General features: G+C 44.8%; 1 protein-coding gene across 2 annotated transcripts in view; it reads left to right on the top strand.

Moving 5' to 3' along the window:
• The window catches only part of DYM (dymeclin), a 232,536-nt gene that overhangs the window by 30,067 nt on the left and 182,257 nt on the right, over window positions 1-20,212 (top strand). For both annotated transcript variants that reach the window (XM_075268966.1, XM_075268958.1), the window contains exons 3-5: window positions 11,873-11,925; window positions 13,148-13,241; window positions 13,865-13,998. In XM_075268966.1, coding sequence (XP_075125067.1) covers window positions 11,873-11,925; window positions 13,148-13,241; window positions 13,865-13,998 — 281 coding nt within the window. The remainder of the gene's footprint in view (window positions 1-11,872; window positions 11,926-13,147; window positions 13,242-13,864; window positions 13,999-20,212) is intronic.

The following is a 20,212-nucleotide window of genomic DNA, read 5'->3' as shown; positions in this document are numbered from 1 at the left end:
TGTGAAGAGGCGCGTATCTAATCCTACGGCGTGTGGAACTGTGTGTAGACACGCGTATCTAATCCTACAGCATGTGGTACTGTATGCAGACGCATGTATCTAATCCTATAGCGTGTACAACTGTGTGAAGACGTGCGTATCTCATCGTCTGGCATGTGAAACTGTAAGCAGACGCGTGTATCTAATCCTACGGCATGTAGTACTGTGTGCAGACGTGCTTATCTAATCCTCTGGTGTGTGGAACTGTGTGCAGATGTGCGTATCTAATCCTCCCTTGTGTGGTATTGTGTGAAAAGGCGCGTATCTAACCCTACGGCGTGTGTAACTGTGTGTAGACGCGTGTATCTAATCCTACGGCATGTGGTACTGTGTGCAGATGCGCGTATCTAATCCTCTGGCGTGTGGTACTGAGTGCTGAGACGCGTATCTAATTCTCTGGCTTGTGGTACTGTGTGCAGAGGCATATATCTAATCCTCCAAAGTGTGGTACTGTGTGCAGACACGCGTATCTAATCCTTCCCTGTGTGGTATTGTGTGAAGAGGCACATATCTAATCCTGAGGCATGTGGTACTTTGTGCAGACGCGCGTATCTAATCCTCCCCGTGTTCTACTGTGTGCTTAGACACATATCTAATTCTCTGGCTTTTGGTACTGTGTGCAGACACACGTATCTAATCCTCACCTGTGTGGTATTGTGTTAAGAGGCACGTATCTAATCCTGCGGCATGTGGAACTGTGTGTAGACGCGCGTATCTAATCCTACGGCATGTGGAACTGTGTGCAGACGCGTATATCTAATCCTCTGGCGTGGGGTACTGTGTGCAGACGCACGTATCTAATCCTCCCTGTGTGGTACTGTGTGCTGAGACGCGTATCTAATTCTCTGGCTTGTGGTACTGTGTGCAGAGGCATGTATCTAATCCTCCAAAGTGTGGTACTGTATTCAGGCACACGTATCTAATCCTCCCCTGTGTGGTATTGTGTGAAGAGGCGTGTATCTAATCCTATTGCGTGTGGAACTGTGTGTAGACGCGCATATCTAATCCTACGGCATGTGGTACTGTGTGCAGACGCGCGTATCTAATCCTCTGGCGTGTGGTACTGTGTGCAGATGTGTGTATCTAATCCTCTGGCATGTGGAACTGTGTGCAGATGTGCGTATCTAATCCTCTCCTGTGTGGTACTATGTGCAGATGAGCGTATCTAATCCTCCCCCGTGTGGTACTGTGTGCTGAGACGCACATCTAATTCTCTGACTTGTGGTACTGTGTGCAGAGGCATGTATCTAATCCTCCAAAGTGTGGTACTGTGTGCAGACACACGTATCTAATCCTCCCCTGTGTGGTATTGTGTGAAGAGGCACGTATCTAATCCTACGGCGTGGGGAACTGTGTGTAGACACACATATCTAATCCTGCGGCATGTGGTACTGTGTGCAGATGTGCATATCTTATGCTCTGGTGTGTGGAACTGTGTGTAGACACGTGTATCTAATCCTATGGCGTGTACAACTGTCTGGAGACGCGCGTATCTAATCCTCTGGAGTGTGGAACTGTGTGTAAACGCGCGTATCTAATCCGACGACATGTGGTACTGTGTGCAGACGTGCAAATCTTATGCTCTGGTGCGTGGAACTGTGTGAAGATGCGTGTATCCAATCCTTTGTCATGTGGTACTGTGTGCAGATGCATGTATCCAATCCCCCGGGGTGTGGTACTTTGTGCAGACGCGTGTATCTAATCCTTTGGCATGTGGAACTGTGTGCAGACGCACGTATCAAATCCTTCAGTGTGTGGAACTGTGTACAGAAGCGCATATTTAATCCTCTGGTTTGTGGGACTGTGTGCAGACACGTGTATCTAATCTTCTGGAGTGTGATACTGTTTGCTAATCTGTGTATCTAATCCTGATGCGTGTATCTCAGTTTGGATATGAGTGTTGTATTGTGTATGTGGAGTGACCGTGTGTATTGCACTTGGAATATGAGTGAAAGACTTGCAGGTTTGTATTGGCTAAGGGGGGGGCACTGTGTTTGGAATGCTGTATCTCAGCAACGGTACGTCCGAGTGAGTTGGAGTCTCATCTTAAACCTTCCCGGATACCTGAAGTGTCTCTGTACCAAATTTGGTGAAGATCGGTCCAGTCGTTTGGTTCGCATTAGAGCACAGACAGACAGACAGACAGACAGACATTCATTTTTATAATATAGGGAGATATATCACAGAGCTCGGCTTCTCTCCTCTATCATATAACCCTATATATCACAGAGCTCAGCTTCTCTCCTCTATCCTATAACCCTATATATCACAGAGCTCAGCTTCTCTCCTCTATCATATAACCCTATATATCACAGAGCTCAGCTTCTCTCCTCTATCATATAACCCTATATATCACAGAGCTCAGCTTCTCTCCTCTATCATATAACCCTATATATCACAGAGCTCAGCTTCTCTCCTCTATCATATATCCTATATATCACAGAGCTCAGCTTCTCTCCTCTATCATATAACCCTATATATCACAGAGCTCAGCTTCTCTCCCTCTATCATACAACCCTATATATAACACAGCTCAGCTTCTCTCCTCTATCATATAACCTATATATCACAGAGCTCAGCTTCTCTCCCTCTATCATATAACCCTATATATCACAGAGCTCATCTTCTCTCCTCTATCATATAACTCTATATATCACAGAGCTCAGCTTCTCTCCTCTATCATATAACCTATATATCACAGAGCTCAGCTTCTCTCCTCTATCATATATCCTATATATCACAGAGCTCAGCTTCTCTCCTCTATCATATAACCCTATATATCACAGAGCTCGGCTTCTCTCCTCTATCATATAACCCTATATATCACAGAGCTCAGCTTCTCTCCTCTATCATATAACCCTATATATCACAGAGCTCAGCTTCTCTCCTCTATCATATAACCCTATATATCACAGAGCACAGCTTCTCTCCTCTATCATATAACCCTATATATCACAGAGCTCAGCTTCTCTCCTCTATCATATAACCCTATATATCACAGAGCTCAGCTTCTCTCCTCTATCATATATCCTATATATCACAGAGCTCAGCTTCTCTTCTCTATCATATAACCCTATATATCACAGAGCTCAGCTTCTCTCCTCTATCATATATCCTATATATCACAGAGCTCAGCTTCTCTCTTCTATCATATAACCCTATATATCACAGAGCTCAGCTTCTCTCCCTCTATCATACAACCCTATATATAACACAGCTCAGCTTCTCTCCTCTATCATATAACCTATATATCACAGAGCTCAGCTTCTCTCCCTCTATCATATAACCCTATATATCACAGAGCTCAGCTTCTCTCCTCTATCATATAATCCTATATATCACAGAGCTCAGCTTCTCTCCTCTATCATATAACCTATATATCACAGAGCTCAGCTTCTCTCCTCTATCATATATCCTATATATCACAGAGCTCAGCTTCTCTCCTCTATCATATAACCCTATATATCACAGAGCTCAGCTTCTCTCCTCTATCATATAACCCTATATATTACACAGCTCGGCTTCTCTCCTCTATCAGATAACCCTATATATCACACAGCTCAGCTTCTCTCCTTCTATCATATAACCCTATATATCACAGAGCTCAGCTTCTCTCCTTCTATCATATAACCCTATATATCACAGAGCTCAGCTTCTCTCCTCTATCATATAACCCTATATATCACAGAGCTCAGCTTCTCTCCTTCTATCATATAACCCTATATATCACAGAGCTCAGCTTCTCTCCTTCTATCATATAACCCTATATATCACACAGCTCAGCTTCTCTCCTTCTATCATATAACCCTATATATCACAGAGCTCAGCTTCTCTCCTCTATCACAGATTTGAGTGCAAACTGATGCTCTTAAAGGGTCTATGCAAGGACTTTTAATGGAAAACTCTTCTTACAGGTTCAGTTTTGGTCAAATTTCAGATTTTTGATCTGGTTGTGATTTTGGATCATGTGATCCTAGCTGGCGATCCACCACCTCTCGTGTTCTCAGGTAGTAGTGTATTATGGAGAGTGACTTTATCATAGTGATCTATTCTCATAGTACAGGTGAACTAAGGAGAGAAGGGAGGAAGGTGTCCGAGGTAACTTTTCCTTCCAACCCTCTGGTAAGGCCCCAGGCGCACAGGACAATATGGAACAGTAAATATGGTCTGTAAATCAAACAAATTTCCTTCTCCAAATCTGGTCAGAAGACTGGACTCCTTGCATCATAGTGATCTAAGATCCAGGGTGTCCTTTCCTCCTTGCGCCTCTACTGTCCGCATTACATACAGTATAGGTTGGTAGAACCTCAAGGTGACAGCGTGATAGATCCCTGTGATGCAAGGAGTCCCATCTCCTGCCTACATTTTGATCAGGAAATCCTCCGACTTTTTTTTTTTTTTTTTCAATTGTGTGCATGGGGTCCTGCATACTGCCAAGCCCAAGCGTGCATGTGTTCTCCGTGTGGCAGGGGAGTCACCATCAGAGACCTGTGGCAGCTTTTCTGAGAACAACAGAATGGGCATGTACAAGTCCAACATGCCTGATCCTTCTTTCCCTGACACCATGTGCGGGGGGGGGGGGGCGCCATACACATTCAGTAGTCCAGCCATTTTCCATATAATCCGGACTCCACTTGTTGTATCCTGGACTCCAGGGATTTTATGGATCCTCTAAGTTCGGACTACAAGACTTTCACTGTCATCCTCGTACAGCAGTGGACGGTTGTCAGACACAATACGGCCATTTATTTGATCCCACAAGGTTTATTCATACAGATTCTTCGATGCGAGTCGTCCTTCTGCTGGGGGTTATTGTCCTGAGGCGACACAAGGGTGAAGACGGGTCGCTGTAACGCGAGCGCTGCGATCGGTGCGCAGGGCGTCCGGGGGATAGACCAGCACATTCTTGGAGCGGGGCCGACAATTGATCAGCTGAAAACCCTGCAGTGTTTGCTTTCTCGCCGGCGTGCTGGAGGCGCTGTGAGGAGCCTTCTCTGGAGCCGCGCTGTGGTTAAATGCAGGGATTCACATAATCACATTTAATATTCGTTTCCCATCTTTACATTCATTCACTCTTTCCTTCCTTCCGTCATTAATGAAGCAGCTTTTCCTGCCGGCTTTGTGGTCAAGGCTAAACCAATATGTGGAGCCGGTAGAGCTGGTCAGGTGCCACCTCATGAATTCTGACTGATGACGCCGGGGGACGCTCTCCGTGCGAGCGTTTAATGGCGTCTTCATAACAGGCTAATTGTTCGGGTGGGCTCCGCTCCAGCCTTGAAGAGCGCGTCTTGCTCGTAGGACCGTATATCTAGCATTTCCTGGCTCCACCACTTGTCTTACCAGAATCTCATTAATTGGGTCATTTGTACCAATCCTGGAGAGGTTTGACCCCATGCCTCTAAATCTGCGGCTCGGGAAGGCCTCCGGAAATGTCAGCGGTTTGGCGCGGAATTTCCTTCATACAAGAAGCTGTTGTGTTTTATTTGTTTTTTTTTATTGATTTTATTTGATATATTTTTTTTTAAATTTTATTTTACGATTCATAAACAAGATACACGTCCTAATCTGGGAAATCTCCGGAAACACTTGGGCTTGAGCCTTGTAAGTTTTCTCGGCAAACAGATTGCGAGGGCCTGACGTCCTTTGGCTGTGCAACGAAGGTTTTGGGTAAACGAGTAACAGCCCATTAGTCTGGCACCCAGCGGTCTAGAGATCCTGCTGAGCTGGCGTGTGGCAGTCCATAGGGGGCGCTCTCTATAGGTTGGGTGATGGGTCATCTGTGTTGGTGCAAAAACTTGGGCATGGTCTTGGCGTCAGTGCGTTATTGGAGGGTGGTAGGTGATTGGTGCAACATCTTAAAGGGGATGTCCAGGATTTGGAGCAAGTTTAGGGGTGAGTGGAAGGGTAAGATCCATAATGAAATGTGTCGTGATGGACCTGATACAGAAGTCATCTACTCCACGACTAGGGCCCTACTTGTATGTAAAGGAATCCCTGCAGACACTTAATTTGGTCATATTAAAGGGGCTCTATCATTGGCTTTTCGCTATTTTACATAAACATATGCATGAATAGCTTTTAAAAAGGCTATTCAGGTCCTGCTGATCGTTTGTTAAAATCCCCCCCCATTTCAATGAATTACCTTTTAAACGTATATGTAAATGAGCTGTCTGTGCACCGTGGGCGTTCCCGTGCACCCCTCTGTTCACGCCTCCTCTGTGGTCCTTCTATGTAGGTCCTTCCTCCTTCTTTCGATTCACAGCCTCTGTCTCTTCCCTGCTAGTGGCACAGGACCTGTTATGATGTCACTAAAAGGTCCTTCTAAGTAGTGATCTATACACTGCAGGGGCTGCAGCTCTCTGTGTCTATCATAGCATAGATCTGCTGTACACATGGAGATCTATGATAGACACAGGGAACTGCAGCCCTTGCAGTGTATAGATCACTACTTAGAAGGACCTTGTAGTGACGTCATCACAGGGACAAGCCAATCACAGTCCACTAGTGACATCATCACAGGTCCTGTACCACTAGCAGGGAAGAGACAGTTGTGAGGCTGTGAATCGAAAGCAGGAGGAGGGACCTACATAGAAGAACCACAGAGGAGGGCGTGAACAGAGGGGTGCACAGGAACGCCCACGGTGCACGGACGGCTCATTTACATATACGTTTAAAAGGTAATTAAAACGGGGGGGGGGGGGTCTTTTAACAAACAATTAGCAGGACTTGAATAGACTTTTTAAAGGCTATTCAGGCATATGTTTATCTAAAGTAGTGAAAATCCAGTGATAGGGCCCCTTTAAATTCTGATCAGCCGTGGGTGACCCTTCCATATACACCTTTTAACAGCCACGTGTACATGAATCTATTGAGGGATTCGTGAGAACAGCCTAAGAAATGGCGTGTTCTATTTTTTTTTCTTTCTTCTTGGATTAGTCCCATGGAACCCTTAAAACAGCAGTCATGTGACTAGATCCATTAACCCATTCCTGACATCTGCCTGCAGCCTTGTACACAAAATTTAAGAAAAAAACACAAGATACGCAAGATTTTTTTTTTTTTTTTTTTTGCAAACTTTTGGATTTTTTTTTTTAAAAAGTTCAAATGTAAAAAAATAGAACTTTATAAATTTGGTGTCCCTGGAATTGTAGCGACCCACAGAATACAGGCGACATGTTATTTTGCCTGCACAATATATGCTGTAAAAACGAGCCTGTAAAAAAGTCACACAAATGCAGTTTCCACCCCGTTCTGAATTTATTGTTATTTTTTTAAAGGACATCATATGAAATAATAACTGGTGCCCTCATGACGTATAATTTGCCCTGCAAACATTTAAGGGGTTGTCCCATAACAAGGATCCTATCTATACTGCTAGTTTATGTGGCTTTAAGACTTTTCCTAAATACATTGCTTTATCAAAACTGCTTTGTTTGGCCGCTATCTTAATTTATTCACTTAATTGTTTACACTGCTTTTCTATGGCCACTGGGCTTATCTGCTCAGTTCCAAAGTGATGTAGCTGCCTGCTCTCAGGGAGGGAGGGGTTGTGTGCTCAGCAGCAGCTCTGAGCTGTGTATGTCTGACAAGTAATGGAGCTCCTCAGATAGGGGAGGGGAGAGGTGAGAGCTCCGGCATTTCTGATTCTGGTTTAATTGAATTTGGCTGATAAGGGCTGAGATAAGGAATCCGTTACCTCTGTATGTAATGCAAGCTGACTCAAATCCAGCTCTGCTACATACTGTAGTAATGCATTTACAACCAATCCCTCATTACTGACTGCAAACATATCAGAGCAAGTGAAACCCCGCCCACCAATGTGCCGAGAAAACCAGGAAGTGAAAAGAGCACAGAGCCTGCAGGTAGGTGAACAAGGGTTATGGGAATACCCCTTTAAGCCTTCCTTCGGCTCTGTGAATGGAAAAATAAATGAAGGTTATGGGGTTCGGAAGGCGGGGGAGTCAAAAATGAAAATCGAAAAATGCCAGTGGTGAGAATAGGTTAATGTCTTATGTGAACAGCCGTGGACTCCTGTCCCGTGACTGAGCCCTTAGATCTTTGTTCACCCAATGGAAAGCGAATCCTTTTAGCAAGTATTGGGCAACACTATGTCCGTCTTTCCATTGTTGCTATATACCTATACATTGTCACATGACGGACCTATACAATGGACAGTTCCAAATTGGACTTTGCCTTTAATCGGGATCTCTGTAGACAATGGCCTATTCTAAAGCTCTTTCCATAAGGGCTGAATCGTTGGCTTGGTTTTAATTACAAGTAGCCATTAACCTCGCTCAGGCCTTGACATTCTGCAGCGAGTTTTCGTTCTATCCCCTTTCATAATTCATGTTTTATTTCCGATCGCCTTTCTCACATTTTCATTTTTTCAGACCCAAAAACACATCCTGCCGCGGCCCTGGAATAATGCAGCCACGGCTGGCGGTGGTTCCTCCCCACTGATGGCTCCCTCGGCACCCTCAGACATTGACGTCCACTCTAGTTAAAACACCCGTTCATTCTTGTGCATCCTGTGGCTGATTTATGCTGCATTTCCGATGATAATTCACAGTAGACTTCCCAGTTCCAAAAGTGGGACAAGTCGAAGCGTTGCTCTTTGTTACGCTGCTAGACATTTGGTTTCAATTAGAGACGAAACGTTCAGCCAGGACCGAAGACCACCTTAGAGATAAAATTGAGATTTCCAAGAAACATACCAGAGAATGAGTTTAGACGATCGGAAATGAAGAGACTGAACTGAAAGAAACACTCGGCCCGGTCCAAGAGCGAGGGGATTATGATCTCCGAGAGCTCAGATTGCATGATAAGCCCGAGGAAGATGTCGTTGCCCAGACCTTGCGTCTACCACACATCATTTTTGATAAAGTCCCTTCCTTCTCCGCTCCCCGCTCCTGGACACTCCTTCTCCCACCCTGCCTTCAAGGTGGCTCTGACAATCTAGTCCTTTGTTCTAGACCATGGTGGACGATTGACCTCCACACACAGCTTCTATTCTTCTACTCCAGTCCCATCTCTCTCCTTCTTGACAGAGATGTTCCTCAGCTGCTCCAACAAGACCGTGTTGACTTGGCTTCGGTTCGTTGGCTTTGGTTGACCTTGGCAAGTGTAATCTCCTAAGATCACCAGGCACGGCCACATATTTCTGTAGATCTCATGGTCAACCAGATGACATCCGGCCATCGAGCTCCTCGCGGTAATCTTTTGGCTGGAGGCAGGCTCCCCCGAAGTTAGTTTGTGCGGTCGGAAATTGATGTGTTTTCCTTCCTCCCTGATGGAAGGTTTTATTTTTCCAGGTTCTTTATTGGTCGAGAGGTCACTTCTAACCCCTTAGTCTACGATTTGGAGACAGGTGGGAAAGTTTTTTCTGCCGTTGGTTTCCCTTTCCAATGAGAGAAGATTGTTTCTACAGTGTTTAGAGATCCACCGCTTTATATTAACAGAAATCTGGAAAAAAAAAATTGCATTTTAAGGGGTCGTTCGGGGTTAGAAAATCAAATCTTCTAGAAACAGCACCACACCTGTCCTGGTATTGAAGCTCCATTCTATTGAAGCGAATGGAGCTCAGTTGTAATACCACACACAACCTGTGGACAGATATGGCGCTGTTTTTAATAGAAAGCAGTCATATTTTTGTTATACTGCTACTTTAAGACAACGGGAAAGACCCGATTTCAGTATTGGCTAACACTCGCACTCTCAGTTCAGTGTCAGATCGGTCTTAACCATGGTGGGTGGAATGTTAGATTCACAACATTTAAAGAGAGTGTCCAGGACGTAAAAAAAAAAAAAAGGATACTGATGACCTGTCCACAGGATCGGTCTTCGTGATCAGATTGGCGATTGTCTGACACCAGGTGAATACTGAGCCTCTTCAGTTCTCATCAAGCACAGCGCCACACATTGTATAGTGGTTGTGCTTGGTATTGCAGCTAAACCCATTCACTTAAACAGGATTAGGCGGCATTCCGTAAGTAGTAGAAAGATGGGGTGCTTTATTCATCCAAAAATCATAGCGACATTTCAGCCCATATAGATGAGCATTTCTAAGGTTTTTTTTAGGTGAACAAAGATGAACTGAACTTTTGCAGTGCTGCCTAATTTGCTGTCTTCGTTACGAAGTGTAGCAGAGCTGAGCAGCTGCCACATGTCTTTTCTAGCAGTAGCCTCTTCCTCATCCCCTTCTCCATAGACTTCTGTGTTAGAAGTGACTGAGCCTGATAAATGGAAAACAAGCCTATTTCTATAAGAAGGTAGATGACAGATATTTTGGTTTCCACTAATACGTTATTGACTGTATAATGCAATTTTCCAGTATAGTTTTGGCGAAGCACTACACCATTCATATGAAACCCTTGACTTGAAGCATTACATTACATACAGTGCTGGCCAAAAATATTGGCACCCCTGCAATTCTGTCAGATAATACTCTGTTTCTTCCAGAAAATGATTGCAATCACAAACTCTTTGGTATTAATATCTTCATTTATTTTGCTTGCAATGAAAAAAAACACAAAAGAGAATGAAAAAAAGTCAAATCATTGATCATTTTACACAAAACTCCAAAAATGGGCCGGACAAAAGTATTGGCCCCCTCAGCCTAATACTTGGTAGCACAACCTTTAGACACAATAACTGCGCACAACCGCTTCCGGTAACCAGCAATGAGTTTCTTACAAGGCTCTGCTGGAATCTTAGACCATTCTTCTTTGGCAAACTGCTCCAGGTCCCCCCTGAGATGTGAAGGGGGCCTTCTCCAAACTGCCATCAAGAGATCTCTCCTCCCCCACAGGTGTTCTATGGGATTCAGGTCTGGACTTAAACTTCTTGATGACACTGCGCACGGTAGACACAGGAACATTCAGGTCTTTGGAGATGGACTTGTAGCCTTGAGATTGCTCATGCTTCCTCACAATTTTGCTTCTCAAGTCCTCAGACAGTTCTTTGGGCTTCTTTCTTTTCTCCATGCTCAATGTGGTCACACAAGGACACAGGACAGAGGTTGAGTCAACTTTAATCCATTTCAACTGGCTGCAAGTGTGATTTAGTTATTGCCACCACCTGTTAGGTGCCTCAGGTAAGTAACAGGTGCTGTTAATTACACAAATTAGAGAAGCATCACATGATTTTTCAAACCGTGCCAATACTTATGTCCACCCCCTTTTGTATGTTTGGTGTGTAATTATATCCAATTTGGCTTTTTGACAATTCTTTTTGTGGTTTTCCATTGAAGACAAATTAAATGAAGATAATAATACCAAAGAGTTTGTGATTGCAATCATTTTCTGGAAGAAAATGAGTATTATCTGACAGAATTGCAGGGGTGCCAATACTTTTGGCCAACACTGTAGTACATATCCCCTATCCACACATCGCTGGGTATCCAACTAATGGGTCCCCTGCAATTAGGAGATTAAGGGCCATGTGGAGGAAGCACCATTGTACTTGTGTGACCGGTGCAACATTTACTTCTATGGGGCTGATGGAGATTGCAGCCCTGCAGCCACAAAGAAGTGAATGGAGCACTGGCCAGGGTAGCATACTGGCTACCCCCAGCGATCTGACATCTAGCCCCCTTCCTGTGGATAGGGAATATGTGGCTGTAACAACAACCCCTTTAATTGATTGGGGCCTCGCTGCAATACCAGACACAACTGGGGTTAGGGAGCACTGACCCTGTGAGTCAATCCTAGCTTATCCCTTTTATTTTTTTATGTGGCCTTTTCTTTTTACTACATGAGCAGACTTTGTGGTTATGTGTAGTGTGTACGGTTCCGTAGTATGAGGGGTGTATAATTCTTCTCCTCTGTCATTACAGCACGGACTCAAAACTTCTGGAAGAGGCGACCATCTCCATTTGCAAGTCTTTAAGTAAGTAGCCGGGTAAAATTTGGACATATGTTGTGTATGGTTAAAAGGAGAATGTACTACAGAAAGGTTATAAAGGTCTGGTACCAGACCAGCATTTAGGAGAAGGCGAGTCCATTTTAGTGTTGCGTGCATCTGTTTAAAAGGAACCTGAGTTTTCATTAGAAGTTGAAGTATGTGCAGGGTCTTGTGGAGCAGTCTGCTCTCTGGCGTTCAGTTTTTCTGCTGCCAATAGCCCCATTATGGCTGCAGCACATTTTGCATTTCTGTCTGAGGTAGGGTGCATGTACAGTACATACTAATCTGCTTCCCCTCCCAATCCATTATTACTACTACTGGTTTCTTTACATGCAATTCTGTCAGGAGTAACTGTAGCAAACAAATAGCTTATAAAGCCAAAGCGAGTATAATCTAGAATATCCTGGCTCACTGAACTGCAAGTACAGGACATGATGGAGCTAAAAAGATCCCTGACACAGGGAAACCACCCAGTAGGTACTTGTAAATTAATTTGCATGGTGCATCACAGGGTTGTCCCATTATAGACGCTTATCCCCTATGCACATGACAGGGGACAAGTGTGCGATCACTGAGGGGCTCGATTACTAGGTCCACCAATGATTAGGAGGACAGGGGACTGAAAGTCCTCCGGAGGCCTCCTTCTGAATGGAGCACCAGTGAACTTGCGTGGCCGGTGCTCCATTCACTTTTACAGGGCTACTGGCGCATCCTAGTGCAAGTGCACTGGTGATCAATTCCCATGGAGGCCTTAGGGGGGGATTCTGTTAAAGGGGTTTTCTGGAATTTTGGTATTGTTGGACCTATACTACACCCCCCACCACCACCACCACCAATAATCTGTTTGGAGAGGCTGCCACATTTAGATGAGTTCTGTGGCCTCTTGACCAAGCAAAGCGCCAATCACTTGACTTGACCGAGCTGCCATTAAACCATGTGGCAAATGAACTTGACAATATATGGTCTGTGAAGTAGAAGTGACGATGACATGAGCATTGCTGCCACTTAGAACAGCTGGGTAGGGGGGCCGAGTGTCGGAGTTCCACCAATCTGATATTGATCACCAGTCCAGTCTTAGGTGTTGGTCATCAATACATAATGTGCAGATATTCTCATGTTAAAAGTCCTGTTCTAATGTCATTGTGTCTGCAGATAAGGATGCATTTTATTCCTTCATTATAGTCTAATCTCTGCGTTTTCTTTCTAGTTGAGAACAACCCAAGAACCGGCAATCTTGGCGCGCTCATTAGAGTATTTTTATCAAGGACAAAAGAATTGAAGATATCAGCAGAATGTCAGAAGTAAGTGAAGCAGATAAAGCCTAGAATATATACGGACATTCATTAAGAATCACAATCTCCATCCAACTCCCCCCTGTCCTTGTATGTGGACACCTTCTCCTGCCTGTGACTGGCCCCCAAGGTCAAGATGGCTCCTAAACCACCCTGGGAAATGGACAATTGTGCTTCTTATTAACTGCTTGTACCTATTAAACTGCAATAGCACAGCACAGCTGCTAGACAGTGTACAGAGCCCTCCCTGAAATTTCCCCACTGTGGGACTATTAAAGGATTATCTCATCTTATCTTATCTTACACTGTGCTGAGACCCCCCCCCCCCCCCCCCCCCCCCCCCCGCTGATGCGATAGTGATGACCTATCCTACAAATGGGCATTCGAGAGCACCTTCCAGATTTATTTTGCAAAAATATAACCTGCCCTGAAGGGGCATACACTGCAGTATTTGATTTACACCCCGCTTAATCCACGTAAATACCAGGATCCAAGTACTCCTAGCAGAACGTAGAACACTTGTAACCATCGTACATACACTCTTCCATGTGCCTTCTTGTGGTCCTTGATATATTTAGGACCATGACAAGGGGGAAGTGCATGTATAAATACAATGTATTTCTATCTTGCAGTCAACTCTTCATCTGGCAAGCCCACAACGCCCTGTTTATCATCTGCTGCCTGTTGAAGGTCTTCATCGCCCATGTGTCTGAGGAGGAGCTGCTGCTCCACTTCTCATATCAGAAGAGAGACCCTGGATCATACGGTGAGTGGGAATCCCTGGGGGAAGAAATATTCATTCTTGTATATATGTCACCAGTATAAACCTTGTTCTTGGTTCCACTTCGAATAGAAATTCATTTTAGGTCTAAAATTTTATCCTGATGAATTTCACAGAAAGTTACGTGAAGTATATGTAATCTATAAAATTCTGCCTGCCTGCAGCCACCACTAGGAGGCGCTCACTGTGTTCAGATTACTACAATACTCATTTAAAGAGGACCTTTCACCATTTTGCCCACAGGCAGTTCTATATACTGCCGGAAAGCTGACAGTGCGCTGAGTTCAGCACACTGTCGGGTTTCCCGATCTGCGCCCAGTGTGAAGAGCTTACGGTCCGGTACCGTAGCTCTTCTATGGTCAGAAGGGCGTTTCTGACAGTCAGTCAGAGACGTCCTTCTTCACAGCGCAGCCAATCGCGCTGTGCTGTGGAGCAGGGAGGAACGCCCCCCTCCCTCTGCTCACACAGCTCGTCCATAGACGAGTATTATCAGGGAGGGAGGGGGGCGTTCCTCCCCACTCCACAGCACAGTGTGATTGGCGCTGCTGTGAAGAAGGACGTCTCTGGCTAACTGTCAGAAACGCCCTTCTGACCATAGAAGAGCTACGGTACCGGGACCGTAAGCTCTTCACACCGGGCATAGATCGGGAAAGCCGACAGTGTGCTGAACTCAGCTTTCCGGCAGTATATAGAACTGCCTGTGGGCAAAATGGTGAAAGGTCCTCTTTAAGCCACTGAGCTCCCCCTAGTGGTGGCTAGTAATATAGGCCACATATCTTTTTTTGTGTCCACTTGTGTTCATATGTAAATTAGCTTTTTGGCGCACCAGTTTTTGCCTGTGGTCACTACCAAGTACGCCCTTAACGTGAATATTGGCAGGTGAAAGTGGCTGCTCCAGCAGATATGGCAATGTACACACTTTGCATATATTTGTATAAGGTTACAAGTAGCTTTGTGGCAGGGTTGTATTTTATGTCATATCACCGGTATGTTCACTATGTCCTACAACTCTATATAATAAGTGACTGCAGATAAACTCAGCAAGGGACGGGGGAGAGAGAGAGTAGGTGAGGGTTGTAGCTGCTCAGATGGCAGTGTATGGTGGCCACAGGGTTATTGGAGGCCGTAATCCTTCCTGAAGAGGGGAGTCCTACTGTTGTGATTGTGGGGGGACAGTCCACACCAGGGGTAGGAAACCTTCGGCTCTCCAGCTGCTATGAAACTACAACTCCCAGCATGCTCCATTCACTTCCATGGGAGTTCCCAGAACAGCAGAGCCAGTATGCATGCTGGGAGTTGTAGTTTTGCAACAGCTGGAGAGCCGTACGTTCCCGTACCTCTGGTCCACACCATATCCACTACTCACCATGAGCTACCACAGTATGACTTGCTGTCTCAGACGAGCAGCACCATGTGTGTTAGTGGCTAGCACCCCTTCCCCTTACTGCACACCATGTCCCTAGCAATCTGTTTAGGGGACGGGTCTGCTCGCTGGTAGGATTTGTCCAGATATGGTAAACACATTGAGTTTAAAGGGGTAAAAACAGTGATGAAGTACTGATGGGACAAAGCTGTCAACTTATTCATAGTTCTTGGAGAAGGTGCAGAGGAACAGCATAGTTATAAGAAAAGATGCTCTAGGTTTGTTTTGTGGGGTATTTACTTACACAGATTGGTCAGGTGAGGCGACAGATCGTTTTTAAGATGCGAAGAGTTGCATAGATTTGCAGCTACTAAACCAACCACCCCCAGCTCCTTATGTGACAGCGGTTTAGTATCCCATAAAGCCCTATGCTAATGGATATGCTGTCACATCTATGGGGGGCCTCCGATCTATTCTGTTCTGATGACACGGAGCAGGATAGGACCCGCTCTATAATCATCCGTAAATATTCACCAAGAAATCCTGCACGGAGGACTTTCTTCCATTGTCTCAGTTTATAAACAGTGGACCCCACTATAGTGAGTGGCATCCATCAGACTCTGTGTATAACCGCTATTACAGCAGTCTGCCCATCCAGTCCTCCAACGGACCAAAACAACAGAGAGGCGACGCTAGTGTGAACCTAACAGGGTAACATTGACTCTATGGAACTGGATAGTCATCCATTTCTATCCATTTTTATCATCCGTTTTTGCTGCCCATAAAACCGATCTAATGGTGATCAAAACGTGATGTGAACAGCCCCTTATCTGGAAAGATGATTTTAGGTTATTTCACAAGTGACCTGTAGATGGCAGTAAAAGAGCTGCCATAGACAAATGCACTCACAAGGGGTGACAGAACGGGCCTAACCATCGTAATAAAGCTCATAGATAGAATGTATAATCCCCAAATTTGGGGACTCCGTTGGGGTGATGTAATCCTTCGTTATTATATCCTCGGTTTTCGTGATGTCCGAAAACCCTCCAATCCCAGAATCCCTTTGCAGCTCTTATTATTGTCTGACTCGCTCAGTAAATTCTCCACCATCCACTTTTATGACTTTAGCCGGACGGGTGTCCAGATCGGAAGTTGCGGGCTCGCCCTTTCCCCAGGTCACTTTATCCTGACCTGCAGAGAGTCCGATAATATTTGGTCACAGCGGTCCCGGCTCCGGCCTCAGACTGTTTACATTGGGAGGATCTTGTGCTCCACATCACATTAGGAATCAGGCGACCTTTAGCCGGTCCTATCATATTGTGGAGGAAACCCATGGAGTGTTGGGGGCGCCCTTATTGTAAGGAACACAATACGGCCCGCGCGGCAGCAGTCTCTATATTTACTACTTGGGATCTCCTTTCTGCGATTCCTGATTTGTTTGCTTTCCTGTTCGGCCGCGGATTGTTTTGTTTGCTCTTTTCGTTTTCCTACATCCCGATAGAGTGTCGCTTTCCTACTTGGCGCCCAGTAATGATACCGGCCTGAAATAAAGAGTCTCCAAATGTTATTTCCCTGGAAAGACGCCCTGTCTGTGACATCTCGGGACCCGCTGGTGAGGAATAGGACCAGGAATAGCCGCCTTCTGTATCTGGTTCTGGGAAAGTGGAGTGACCACCAATCTTGGCTGTCATTGAAGCTCACTCAGGCAAGGTCACTAAGCTTTCCTAGAATCCTGAAAGACGAATCTGCCCAGTGGTGCAGAGTGATCTCTGACCCGTACAAGACAGGGGTAGAAGAGACAGGGCAAGTTTCTATGTAAAGGTTCCAGATTTCTCATATTTAGACACTGTGTAGTTTTCCTGGTAAGTAGTGAAGAAGTTGCAGCCTCATTGATCGGCTGGGGGCCCGGGTGTTAGACCCTGCTGATCTTTAATTGACCTATCCTAAGGACAGAAAGTGCTGGAGCAGCAGGGGATGAAATAAGGGCTCACAGGCTCCTTTGTTATTGTCCAAGGGGTTTTAGGAGATAAATGGCAAACGCCATGGGGCCTGGGAGTAATACCCACCTACCTCCGCTTCTACATTCTACCATTGCATCCCTTGTTCCATCGAGGGTCACCACTGAACTTCGGAGATGACCAATGTCTCTGCTTATACATCACCTATACCGACTTTTTGACTGCTGAGGCCAGTAGCTGACCCCGGACCCTCTGCGGTTCCTGGCCAGGCCAGTGCTGACACTGGATGGAACAGGGGATGTCATACCAAGTCAGAGAGAGGGGGGTAGGTGACTAAAATTTTACACTTTCCCCAATGTTAATGGGATTTTTTTTTATCACAGAAAACTTCTTTAAAGGGATTTAATCAATAAAATCGCATTTTTTTTCTCCCTAACACGTCGGAATAGCCTTAAGAAAGGCTATTCTTCTCCTATCTTTAGATGTCTTCTCCGCGCTGCCGTTCGGTAGAAACCCCGGTTTTCGTCTGTATGCAAATGAGGTCTCTTGCAGCACTGGGGGCGTCCCCAATGCTGAGAGAGAACTGTCCAGCGCCACCTGCGTCTGGAACGCCTCTCTCCGCGTCTTCTTCCGGCGCTAGCTTCAAACTTCTAGGCATGGAGATTTCTCTCGCAGCGTTGGGCACGCCACCAGTGCTGTGAGAGAACTAATTTGCATACAGAAGAAAACCGGGGTTTCTACTGAACGCCGGCGCGGAGAAGACATCTAAAGGTAGGAGAAGAATAGCCTATTCCTACGTGTTAGTCAGAAAAAATGTCATTTTAATGATTGAATCCCTTTGAAACCTCAGATGTCAGGAGGGGAAGGAGAGTCACTGGAGATGTGGTGCAGGAGAGCAACCAAGGGGTACTGGGAGCTAAAAACTAAGTAAAGGGTCATGTGACACAGCCTGTCCACACAGATTCACAGTTAGTGGACACGGACCCAGAAAACAAAAAGGATATATATATATATATAATGCAGAATGGTTTAATATAGCGGATTATAGCATTTTGGGACCTTTTATATGAACGTCATTCATGGGATCAACTAAGGTGTCAGATATGCAGCCATTTTTCTGCAAGTCATGGATTTCCGTGGAAGATGAGACCAGAGGCCATGGCTCTAGAGCCACACGAGGACATCCCTTTTATCCTAAATATTCCAGGCACCGTGTATACTTTGCTTAGGGTGGACAGCTTATCTAGTAGGGGGTGGGCCTGGCCTGGTGTCAAGTATGGCGGGTAATGCGTGCGCCGTCTCTCGTCTTCAGCCCCTGGTTTGTATTGCCCGTGCCCAATGAATGGAGGTGACTTAGTCAGTGTGGCTATAGTCGGGGGCACATGTCACGCTTGCTTTCTGCACAGCGCTTTTTAAAACAACACAAAGGGGGAGCTGTTTTTTTTTTTTTTTTTCTTTCTTTTCTATTGAAGAATTACGAGCATTTGGAAAGCCCTCTCCCCCCAGTTCTGGTATTTTCCTTACCTCCCTCTCGCTCCTGAGGGAGACTCCACTCTCTTAATTCCTCTTCAGTTTTGACAGCAGTGAAACGCTGATCCAGATACAGAGGAAGCGTCTTATAAAAATCACTGCGGAGAACGCACAGGGGCCCCCCGGCCCTGCCAGCTTTCCACCGCAAAAATGTTTGGCAAAACAAGAGGAAGATGGCACCCGAGGTCAGGCGGCGATGGGCGCAATGAGCGGCAGAATGGAAAAACTATCCGGCTGCAGCTGAATCATACAGAGAGTGTTACTGGATTAAATCATAAGACACAGAGATGTGTCAGGAGCGGCCGCCGGACTCAATGCTCCATTTGTTTCCAGGGCACAAATTGATCTCCTGTTAAGTAGCTGACACCAGTCTGAAGCGCTAATGGAAATGTTGTTATTACATAGACGCGCTTGTAATTGTACTGACGCCTGCAATCCTACCTCCGAGCACAGCCCGATACCACGCTATAACCTGGGCTTACCTGGCATCAAGATGTAGAGATAGAAAAGACACTGCAGATTAGTCTGAGATAGTTGTAGACCATAAAAGAGCAAACATGGCCGTCCTAGTGCCCAGTCATCTCTAGGATACAGTATTATAGTAGTTATAGTCTTGTACATAGGAGCAGTATTATAGTAGTTATATTCTAGTACATAGGAGCAGTATTATAGTAGTTATATTCTTGTACATAGGAGTAGTATTATAGTAGTTATATTCTTGTACATAGGAGTAGTATTATAGTAGTTATATTCTTGTACATAGGAGCAGTATTATAGTAGTTATATTCTTGTACATAGGGGCAGTATTATAGTAGTTATATTCTTGTACATAGGAGCAGTATTATAGTAGTTATATTCTTGTACATAGGAGTAGTATTATAGTAGTTATATTCTTGTACATAGGAGGTAGTATTATAGTAGTTATATTCTTGTACCTAGGAGCAGTAGTTATATTCTTGTACATAGGAGCAGTATTATAGTAGTTATATTCTTGTACATAGGAGGTAGTATTATAGTAGTTATATTCTTGTACATAGGAGTAGTATTATAGTAGTTATATTCTTGCACATAGGAGGCAGTATTATAGTAGTTATATTCTTGTACATAGGAGTAGTATTATAGTAGTTATATTCTTGTACATAGGAGTAGTATTATAGTAGTTATATTCTTGTACATAGGAGTAGTATTATAGTAGTTATATTCTTGTACATAGGAGCAGTATTATAGTAGTTATATTCTTGTACATAGGAGGCAGTATTATAGTAGTTATATTCTTGTACATAGGAGGCAGTATTATAGTAGTTATATTCTTGTACATAGGAGCAGTATTATAGTAGTTATATTCTTG

This window comes from Leptodactylus fuscus, chromosome 1, assembly GCF_031893055.1.
Source record: "Leptodactylus fuscus isolate aLepFus1 chromosome 1, aLepFus1.hap2, whole genome shotgun sequence".
Classification (NCBI taxonomy): Eukaryota; Metazoa; Chordata; class Amphibia; order Anura; family Leptodactylidae; genus Leptodactylus; species Leptodactylus fuscus.
Note: the sequence above shows the minus strand (reverse complement) of the source record. Positions and strands in the feature narration are given on the sequence as shown.